This window comes from Lactuca sativa, chromosome 4 (assembly GCF_002870075.4).
Source record: "Lactuca sativa cultivar Salinas chromosome 4, Lsat_Salinas_v11, whole genome shotgun sequence".
NCBI lineage: Eukaryota > Viridiplantae > Streptophyta > Magnoliopsida > Asterales > Asteraceae > Lactuca > Lactuca sativa.
In genome coordinates, this window is record NC_056626.2 from 132,666,521 (window position 1) to 132,678,390 (window position 11,870).

The 11,870-nt window shown below is 36.7% G+C and overlaps 1 protein-coding gene across 1 annotated transcript; it reads left to right on the forward strand.

Moving 5' to 3' along the window:
• Positions 1-259: 259 nt before the first annotated feature.
• On the forward strand, positions 260-966 carry LOC111921516 (uncharacterized). Its single transcript, XM_023917100.1, has 2 exons — positions 260-761; positions 809-966. Exons 1-2 carry the CDS (start codon positions 260-262, stop codon positions 964-966), a joined length of 660 nt encoding a protein of 219 aa, XP_023772868.1.
• The last annotated feature ends 10,904 nt before the right edge of the window (positions 967-11,870 follow it).

An 11,870-nucleotide genomic window follows, 5' to 3' on the forward strand; every position in this document is an offset into this window, starting at 1 on the left:
ACCAGTAGACAAGTATTCCACCCTTCTCGAGGATCGGCGTCGTCGTTTCATGTTTTCCACTTTTTAGATACTTGTATCTAACTTTTGAACAAATAAAGTGTTGTAAGAAATGTAAACTTGTATTATCAATGTATGAATGTTTGGATTGCTATGTTTCATTACTATTCAATTGATATGATACTGCACATGCAGTCACTCCATCCGCCCCCAGAAGTTTCCGCCGTTCCGGTTTGAGGGTGTGACGGTACCAATTTTAGGCATGAGATTTCAGAATCCAAAACAGATTAAGAGCATGTTATGTAATTGTGCTGTTAAGAATGGCTATCAACTATGGTTCGAAAAGAATTACAGTAAGAGGCTTCTAGTATTGTGTTGTAAAGGTGATTGTACTTTCAGGCTATATGCAAGTTGGATGAGTATAGAACACAATTTTCAAATCAAATCTCTAAAAAGTGAGCATCAATGTGCTAGGAACTACAAACCAGGTTTTGTCAATTACCGATGGATTGATAGCCACTACACCAAGGAGATTTTGCATAAACAGAAACTGACAATTAGGCAACTAAGATTGGAGGTCATCAAGAAATTTGGTATTGAAGTCAGTATTAGCCAATGTAGAAGGGCCAAACAATATGCTATGAATATTATTGAAGGTACCCTTATTGAACATTATGCTAAGCTCTGGTCTTATGGAGAGGAAATTAGAAGATCCAACCCTGGTTTAACAGTCAACATGGATGTACTTACAATCCCAGATGGAAGTAATCACTTTAGTAAGTATTAAGTTTGTTTTGATGGTGTAAAGAAGGGTGGTTAGAAGGGCGTAAGAAGATGATTGGAATTGATGGTTGCTTCCTGAAAGGGTATGCTACTGGTGAGTTGCTTTGTGCTATGGGGAAAGATGCTAGGGACCAAATATACCCAATTGCCTGGGCAGTAGTATGTGTTGAAAACAAGGAAAACTAGAAATGGTTTCCCGTCATTGTTATTTGTTAAGTGATGATCTCAATCTTGGTATGGGACAAGGTTTCACTCTTATGTCATACCAACACAAGGTAAGAAAAACATTTTATTACTTCTCTTTTACAAAGTATACTACCCAATTCATTTTTAACTACTTGTATGTTGGTATAGGGTCTTATGGAAGCTATCAAGGAATTGTTACCCCACGTTGAGCATAGGTATTGTGCAAGGCACATTGTGGCCAACTTTAGTAAAAAGTTTCCATGGGCATAGTTTGTTAATTTGTTTTGCTCTACATGTAATGCACCAACAAAACAATCTTTCAAGGAAACAATGAAGGATATTGAGCTTATGAGTCCAGAGGAAAGTAACTACTTGATGGAGAAGGACCCTAGAACATGGTCAATAGCTTACTATCAAGTTGGTAGATGTTGTTCTTGTTGGATATGGTGTCTAAGTCCATAACTTTATTTGGTATGTACTTGACCCGACCCGACATGGTCCATTTGGGTTTCATGGCATTGCAATACTTGGATAGACAAAATGAGAGAAAGTACACTTGTGATTATTAATATATTATAAGTTCTAATATATTAATAATAGTATTATTTAATTAGTGTTGATCAAGTATTAATCTAGTATTAATTTGGTGATCAAAGTGAGACTAATTAAATATATAGGGTTGATTATGACAATCATCAATTCTTTTATGGTGGATTAATGATCCATGGTTTATGGGTTTGGTTATAACCATATGGAGCTCCATGGATAGTTCATGGGAGTTACAAACCCATGGGTCATGAGAAATACAGAGTCATGACAATTAGGGTTTACATTTGTAACTCCTAATTATGACACACTATAAAAGAAACCCTATAGCATGCAAAATCGGCACTAAGAGTATTCTTGTGAGGGCATAGCCGATTTTGAAGTGTAGAAGTATTCTCTCTAGTTATTCCAAGGTTGTAGTGTTGTGTGAAGCATTTGAGGCACAACATTTGGGGTGCTAGGCTCACAAAGTCTTGAAGGAATCCAAGCAACAACAAGGTATGTATTTCTACTAGTTTTTATGTTTTATGTAATCCCCATGCCATGCTAGTTAGGAAATAACCTTGAAAAAGAAACTTGCATGTATATAGAGAAAACATAGATTCAAGGTTATTAGGGTTGCATGTACACTTAGGAAGTGTTAGAATGCTGAAAACCCATCAGTGGTATCAGAGCCTAGGATTGTTTTCTGTATACTTGATGCAAAACTGCTTGAAAAATGAAAAATCTGCTCACTAACGACTGGACTCGCCAAGTTCATGGGGAGGACTCGCCGAGTCCATGAACAAATTCATCCTACTCATCGAGTAGGATCTTGCACTCGACGAGTAGGAGCGTGTTGGGCAGTTTTTCGTGTTTTGTTGCTAGAAATGGATTAAAATCATTATCCCAATCTGTTTTGGACTTGTAAAATCTGTTTTTTCAAAATGATAATGATTATGTTAACCCATTTTTGCATCACTTTTATCAACTTTCAAGTATTGTATATGTTAATATGATTCTTGAAATTGTTTGACATGAATTTGTGTTCTTATGAGTTTTTAGAAGATCATAGGAATTATGTGTAACCTCCATGTATGTTTAATTCGTGATCTTAATGGCAATGATGGTGTCCATAACTTGTCCTCAAGTTATGGATAACCAAAAGTCACTTCTTTAAAAGTTGAAATTAAAGAGTAGTAGGTTTCATAAAATGAAGAGTCTTCAACTTTATGAACCATTAAAACTCATAAGTTACAAATTGAAGAGACTTGGAATAGTTTCAATTCTTGCCCTCAAGTTTTGGAATTTGTAAAGTCTTACACTTTAATTCCAATTTTTTTTTAAGTTAAAAAAAATCAAACTTTATGGACTTCATTAGATTAATTAAAGTGTTTAATTAAAAGAGTTAATAATTCTATAAGGACATGGTTTAAGTTTAATTAAATTAAGAGTATAGTTTAATTAATAGATTAAACCACCAAGTATTTTAATTGTTTAAAATACACCCTTATACTATTATTATAATTTTAATTATATAGATATGTATAAGAATATGTCATTCTTACCGTTAGTAGACTTCATTCATGAAGCCGGTCTATAAGGGGGGTATAAGGTTGTTGCCTATAAAATGGTGACTTAATGGGTGTCCACTCTCACCCACCGCTTCCTTGATCGGTGGAGGGTCGTTAGCCGAACGGGTAGGATACGACTTTAAATACTCATTAAAAGTATAATGAATTATAAAGTAACTATACATTATAGATTCCCAATCTTAGTTACTTTAGGAAAATGTGAAATTGGTGCTAGTCCATAAAATTACACTTTATACCTTACCAAGTCGTTAGTGGAGCGTGTGTGGTTAACCGACACACTAACATGGACTAGTAAGAGTGGCAAAGGGTAACTTGACTTTATTATAGATCGGTGGAGCGTGTGTGGTTAACCGGCACATCGATTAGGTAATATTGTTAAGGGTACCAAGTCAATTTGTATGGTTATTCACACCTTGTTTGTGATCCTCGGCATCCCAGACACAAACTTGAGAGGGCACAATCGAGATTCAAACATGCCATTGAAAAGTTCAATGTATCTCATAAGATCTAGGAGTTTCAAAACCAATAAAACCTAATAATAAAATATTTCGTTCTAATGGTGGAAATTGGTAAATCGTCATTTACCTACCTTTAACTATTTTATAATTTGGATTACGGCATCCCTCTTCCAGTTATAAATAGGTTATTGGGTCCTAGCCTTAATATTTCATATTGGGTGTTATATTAAGGACTTTAAATCAACTACCTTGAATTTCTCTCATTATAGATGTCTAGTTTAGACAGCTATGGTCTTCCCAAATCTTTAGGAAGAAGCTTCCTAATGAAGATGATATCCCGAATGGCAATCAAGGTGAAAGATCAATCCCTTTGTTATGTATTAGTGGGACTGAAAATCATACTTCACTTCCTTCACCTACTCCAATAAATCTCCCTATCCCACAAGTTTCAAGACATGATAAGTTCTAAGTCACTCAATCCCTATTGGCAAACAAAGTCTATATGTGCTTAGGTCTTGGAGATTAAGTCACATATTGACAAGCCGGGAGAGTCAGGTGTCGAAGTCTCAAGGTAGTTGGTTGTTGACTTGGTCACTCCCTGATGACAGATCACGACATGACCCTTAATGATCTTACCTATTTACTTGATGATGCTGAATCAGAAATGATTTGGAGCATTGGTAAAGCAAAATTTGATTGGAAGATCAACTTCCCAAACTTCCATGGACATTGACAATGGTAACACTGGAAGTCCAGAAAACCTTTCTCTTCCAAAATGAAAGGGATTGGCCATAGTTAACTCGGTTGACAAAATGGTAAAGAGAAAGGCTAAGTCTGTGATAGTCCCGTGTATCATTTCAAGAGAGTCCATATGTTTCTGTTGCCAAAGGAAGGGCATTGGTTGCGAAGCTGCCTAATTTACCTAAAAGTTCATAAGGATAGTAAAGTCAAATGTTTGACTCTACTTCAGGTAAAGTCCATCGCCTAACTCTATTAAGTTTCTATTCTGAGATTCTTATTGCATGATGTGACTGGGTCACATGTTGATGCTTTAAGAATCAAAGAAGAGTGAAGAAGCTTAAAGGAAGTATATGTTGATTCTGATTGTGAAGATGGATTTCGATCGCATGGTTCAGTGATCAGAATTTTGAGTTGTTACTTAAGAGTTGAAACATATTGCTTAGGAATAGATAACAACAAGGTTTTCATATGGGTTGTAAGGATAAGTTTTCTGCAAAATTTTCAAATAAAAGAAAAAATGGTTTTGATTTTATTTATTTTAAGTATCCTTAAAATGGCATTTATGAAAAAGGTTGTTGCTTGTATGTTTCCATTGATAAGCAATATGGGTAAATGGATTTGATTCTTTCTTCAGTGGTAGTGTCATGCTTTACCAAATAAGGAAAGATTCTCATCACCCAAGTTTCAGTTGGATAGAAACTTGGAATCATGCAAGTTGTATTGTGTGATGAATGAGAATTTTCATCTTTGATAAATTAAGACTAATTCCTTGTTCACATTCGCATGCGAGTCAAGCGAAGGACTAAGAGATTGGGTACACTTGGTTGTGTGCTGGTCAGGTCCACCACAAAGGTTGATAAGATTATTCATTATGATTTACTAAAGTTTAGTAAATATGGTTGTTATGCTTACAAGTTTAAGTGTAATTCTGAAATATTGGAAAAGTTTCAATGTATGGCAGAATGAATAAGAAGAATCAAATAAGGCAGAAAGATAAAAGTTTCTCCAATCTGAAGCGATGGGAGAGTACTTGTGTATTTTGTTTTATGATTATCTTAGTGATTATGGAACCTTATCACAATTGTTCCTCTAAGGACACCTTAGTGCGTTTGTTGCCTGAGGAGAGGAATCGTGAATTGCTGAAATGGTTAAATCAAAAGATAATTCATACTTCGTGCCAAAAACAAATCTTGGAGTTATACTCTAAGATTGTAACTTGAGTGACATAGTCTTTAGAAAGTTCATAACACTTGTCAAATGTAGAGTAAGATGTTTCCTATTCTTGTACATTTGAGATTGGTAAGTTGTGATGTTTTGGATAAAACAAAGACCAGCTAAGACCAATAGTGAGAAGTGTTTAACTTGATAAGAATCCGCACTAGCTCTTGAATATTTGTTTTGTCAAGGAATGGTTCTTGACAAAGAGAATCATATATGTCAAGAGGTCAGTGGGAGTCTTAAAAAGATCTTAAGATAGGTTCAAGAACCAATCAAGAGATTTGTTAATCACTAGCCCACGACTTGAGGTTTGTAACCTATTGTGTTGACATATTCTGTGCTCATCCCAGTTAAGGTTGGCTTTGCATTGGATTTCTGAGAGTTCTCGATTGTTTTCATAACAACCTGGAAGCAATGGTAGGCCCTTGTGTTGCCGGGTGACAAGAAATTAAGATTGCACAAGTTCGGTCCATATGAATTTGGAAGTGTCACTAACCTAGTCCCATGATTATGGTTTTGACAAAATTCACATGGAAAAGAAAAAATACACCATAAAATCTAAGTTTCATAAGGTTTCTCTTCGATTCATGAAAATGATGGTAAGGAAACGCTTCCACTAAGAAGATTTTAAGTAGATAGCGGTTGTGATATTTGCATTCTCATATAGTTAGTGGAGTGTGTGTGGTTAACCGGCACACTAACTAGTGAGAATTGCAAAAGGTCTAGACAAACATGTGAGCTATCTAAGGAAAGGTGTATGTTTTTGATTAAGTCTTACCAAAGCAATATAGTATCAGAAATATGAACTTTGGTAAGAAAGTCAATAAAGTATTGATTTCTAAAAGTCCAGTTGATTTCTGAGTACATGTCAAAGCTAGTGGGAGCATAAAGTGTTATGCTGGTAATCATTATGCTAGTGGGAGCATGATGATTATGTTAAGTATTGCAAGTTAGCAATGTTAATTATAGAAAACAAAAGTTTCAATTTGCTTTGAAAAGTTGTTTGATATAATTAAGGGAGAGAATTTTATACTTCATTCCAATTCTACCAGCTTAGATTGAGTTTTATCAGCTTTAGTCAAGGATATATATGAATGTTATGTTGGAATTGTTCAACATAAGGAATTTCTATATATGTTGCGTTCTCAAAATTCGATTATGATTACGGCATACCTCTTCATAGTTCGAATTGTGAGAACATGGCAAATAAAATTTTTATAGCATGAATCGTGTCTCATATGCTTCAGATATAGGATCGATTGCATGTACTATAATATTCATCCATTCTAAATTTTCCTAATGCTTAGGGCATTAAGAAGGGAAAAGGGGTTAGAACTGGATATGACTAAAATGATTAAGCAATTGTCGAGGATAGTTTGAGGTTTACCAAAGATTGGTTACTCATGGACAATTAGAAGTATAGAGTTAGGACCATATAGACATATTTTGAAAAGAGGCAACTCTTGTTCAAAAGTGATGGTCAAAATGGGAATATGGAATTGTTTCCATAGGTGGAAGTTACTCTTTGAATCTGTGTAAGATTAGAGAACTTAATGCAAGAAGGAATATGGAATTGTTTCCATAGGTGGAAGTTACTCTTTGAATCTGTGTAAGATTAGAGAACTTAATGCAAGAAGGATGTTCAAAGGAATGTACTTTGAATTTGAGACTTCATTTCCATGGAATTTTTTTCCATTGGAATGCTTTGTAATGTCTGTTGCCAAGTCTTCGTGACTTCTGTGCATAGTCATTACAAGGGGATCATTGCATATAAGTTTAGAATCTAACAGATTACAGTAAATGGCAAGAGTTTGGTATTCTTGCATTTACAACAAGGATTGGAATTGTGAAATGAGCATCATTGGAATATTGTCAATTGATCTATTTCACAAAGAGAGGACCATATGTAAACATAGTATGCATACTTAGAGTATGGCATAATTGTTTGGAAAACCATAGTGTACATGCTTGGAGCATGGGACAACTAATGTTTTAATTCAAGCATAAAGTTGATTAATCGAAACATAAATAATGAGTAATCAATATGGTGCTTAAATAAAAGGTGTTTTATTTACACTCAAAGTGTTGGGGCCATATAAGATTAGTATTATTCTTGTGTTTCACTTTGCATGTTTTGACTTCCAGAATAATTATGTTATGGTATATATCATATTATTCAAACCATCCACAGTCAGTCATATGTTGGAAGTAGATATGAATCAAGACTGTCATGAATTTGGCTTGTATGATTTGTCTAAAGTGCTTTAGACAATGCAATGGTTGCTACAACATTCATGAGTACTCATAAGGGCTGAGTATTGGATTCAACCCACGCTCACTTGCATCACTTCATGGAATTTATCTCGAGTGATCGTGAGACGGTAATATCATATAAATCTTCAAACCTAGAGATATGAGTTGTTGACTATGAGTTGGTTATTCATTGATTGTACGAAAACGCATTGGTAACTCGATGTTATAAAACGTGTCTTTGTGAATAATTCAACAAGTAGTTAGTACAAGCATATCAGTCAAAGTTTATCTGTTCCTTCTAGAAATAGAAGCGATATCTGGGCCCCTCGATGATTTGGTTTTGACCTATGTACCGGGCCCGGTCAAAACCTAATTAATGCGTTCAATTTAGTTCTATGTCGAAACAAATCAGAGATCGAGAAACAAATGTTGGACAATAAGTAAGACCATGTTCCATGTGTTTGTCCGGCTGGTATCATGAGAATAGAGGATTATATGATCACTTATCTTAAATGGTGTATCATCATCATCTCAGTTCCGAGAGACTTTGAAAGAGCTACGATTGCTAGTCGAATTTTGAAGTCATATTTGCAAATATAGTTATTAGACTTATCCAAGTGGGAGACTATTGGATATAGTGTCTAAGTCCATAACTTTATTTGATATGTACTTGACCCGACCCGGCATGGTCCATTTGGGTTGCATGGCATTGCAATACTTGGATAGACAAAATGAGAGAAAGTACACTTGTGATTTGTAACGCCTGTGTTTCCGGGCTTGCCACTTTTAGCAATGTAATAGTCTAGGTTAACCTTTGTAACCCGTTTTGAAATAATAAAAGTGTATTATTTGAGTATTATGTGTTTTGTGCTTAATTGCTTAATTATGTGGTTTGATTAATTAAGAATAAAAATAAGCGTCAAAATTTAAGTGTAAAATAAACTTAATATATTTGGTTAATGTCGTGGTAGTTGAAACGAGGTTTCCGAATATATATAGAACGCCCAAATCTAACTTCGTATGAGGAAGTTATGATTTATCGAAGTTCCGGCTTAGCGATATACAGCCTGTTTTACTCGATTTGAGATCGAGCGGTTGTTAGCCGAAGCAATCTAAATGAGAATCGAAGATCTCATTGTTGGTATTGAAACGATAAAAAGTTAGGCGAGAACGGACGTCAAACGAAGAAGTTATGAATTTATAACGAAAGTTTCTGTCCCGGCCTATTAAAAATAATTAATAAAAATAAAGTCAAAATTTGCCGACGGAGTCTAAACGAAAGTCGTAGAGCGTGGTCTCACCTTCGCGTGGATATAAAGAACGTCGAAAACGGAGTTCGTATGAAGAAGTTATGAATTTCCGAAGTTTATTAATCATTTTGTATTTATATTTAAATCAAAATTCGGAAGCATTATCCGAAGGAGTCACCGATCTGATCCGAGGTACGCCCCGCGTACTCGAGTACGCCCCGCGTACTCCGAGGGATGTCGACACTCGTACTCGAGCACTTCGGATACGTAAGCAATGACGTTTTGGGCAGTACGCCCCGCGTACTCCGAGGCTCCAGCCTCCTATAAATAGGATGCGAGGGTTCCGGGTATTTTTGCCAATTCCCTCTCGTTTTCGTGTCGAAGCTCTGTGCAAAAACCCCCGAAGCTACCCCGAAGTCCCGGTATCATACTCTAGCCCCGAGGCAAGTCCCGAGATCCCGAAGATCCCGAAAAGTGCGGTTCCCGAGTCGAAGCTCTGCCCGCGAGAAGTTCGATTTTCGAGAAGATCTTCCAGATCTGCTGTGGATTACTACTTCTATAAGCCGTAGTGCTGTCCGATCATCTTCTGATCAAGTGAGTGTGTAGTTATTTCTTCTAATACAATAATACGAAGTATTTTATATAAAAATACGTGCTATGTGTATATATTTGGTTGTGTTATGTGTGAATGTGTATTCACTCTCTTCTATCTTATAGATCTGCTTATTTCTTTATGAGATATGTGTTATGTGTGTGTGTGCCTCATCTGTTATGTGATATATGTGTTGATTAAAGCATGCTATACAGGTTTTCTTTAAACTATGTATACAAATGTATATTTTTATCTACTAATATGTTGGGTAGAACATGGGTAGACAGTTGGTGTGTAATAAACAGATGAGAGGCCTCGTTGTTGTTTGATTGAGTCATCTAGCGGAGTTTAGATGACGACCACTGGCTATTCTAGACAGTCTTGTGGAAACATTAGCAGGTTCGCCACCTGTAGGTGTTAATGAACTTGGGTGTTCATTCGCTGTACTCCATCCCCCTCATGGTTGCCTTATTTGACTTATATTGCTGAGGTACCCCCGAAGCATGTGTTGTCGCCCCGATGAAATATTCTTAGACTAGGTCCCTTATGTTAGTTGTTTTAGGGACATTAAAGTGAGAATAACGGGAATGGGTAATTGGGTTATTGTTGGTTGGTGAAAATTAAATATGATTATTTATTGTGGGTTGAAAACCCTATATGCTCACCAGGCTCCCAAGCCTGACCCACTCAGTTTTAAATTGTATTACAGGTAGTGGCGGAAGGGCATGAGATGGATGAACCATCAAGTTGTTTTGTTTACAAGTCTGCATATGTTTATATTTGTTATATGACTTGTAATGTATTCGTTTATGCTTATTGGTCTGTATCGGAACATGACACCCCGAGTTTTGATTATAATGAAAATACATTTCTTTTATGAAATGCTTCGGTAAACAATGTTTTATCATGTTTTGTTTTTGGGAACAAATTCCGCAACTCTTTCAAATCAAAAGGATTTACTCTGAAAATATTTAAAAGCATAAATGAAAATCGGTCATTTCTGGCCGAGATTTTGGGGATGTCACAGTTGGTATCAGAGCATTAGTTTAAGCGAACTAGGAATTTGTTGGATTTCTAGACTTAAACTTAGAATGCTAAGTGAAGTTTTGAGATGCGTGTCTGTTAAGTTTTAGACACGAGCACTAGTTTATTTTAGGAAAGTTGCCTAAAATGCTTTATGTGCTAAATGTTATATGTTGTCATATATGATATTATTTGTTCGGATCTATGGTCTGTTGCCGACCGGATCTAGAAACCTTATGTGTGTAGGATTCTAAGCGTACGTCTACGATATTAGAACTCGCATGTAAACGTTTCGGAGTGATAAGGATGATTTGAATATCTATCATGATTGAGGATCTAATTTCACCTTATTCGGTGTAGATCAAAATGGTGAGAACAAGAAGTGGAGTTGGAAATGCTGACGAAAACAGGAATCAACCACCAATGATTGAGCCAATACCTGTCGTAGCAGCAGCACCTGAGCCAATAACCATGGCTGGTGTGCAATTGATGATTCAGACGATGTTGGATCGTCAGATGGATGAAACTAGACGGTTGCTTCAACAAAATCGTGAAGAACTGTCGATTCGTGTGGAAGAGCCTGAACTGAATGAAGGGCACTCGGAAGGTGGAAACTTCAGTGGGTCTGTTGGTCCAGCCAACCCACCGATAGTTAGGCAGGATAACCATGATGGAAGGAATGATGGAATGGGATGCAAGTACAAGGACTTTTTGACTTGTAAACCATCGACCTTCAATGGAAAGGAGGATCCGATTGGGGTTATGGATTGGATCTCCGAAATGGAGTTAGCCTTTATGACATGTGGCTGTAGAGGCAAGTTGCAGACTATCTATGCCGTGCGACAATTCCGAGGTGGAGCCGTTCGTTGGTGGAACACTCTAGGGAAGACCTTAAGCCCTAACGAGCCACTGCAATTGTCATGGGCAGAGTTCTTGGTGCAGTTTAAGCGCAAGTTCTGCTCGGCTCAAAATCTGTTGGAGTTGGAGAATAAGTTTCTGACATTGACGAAGGGTAGCATGTCAGTTGATGAATACACCAATAACTTCACCGATAAGATGGAGTTTGCCTTGCGTATCGTTCCAGACGAGCTGACAAAGGTGGATCGGTATGCGAAGGGACTTCCATGGGAGTATGAGGTGCCGGTACGTCAGGCCCTTACTCTAGAGGCAGCTATCTGGGCTGCCAAGTCTGTGGAGAACATGATCAAGGGGAGAACCACCGTCAAAGTTGAGGTTGGTGAGAAAAGGA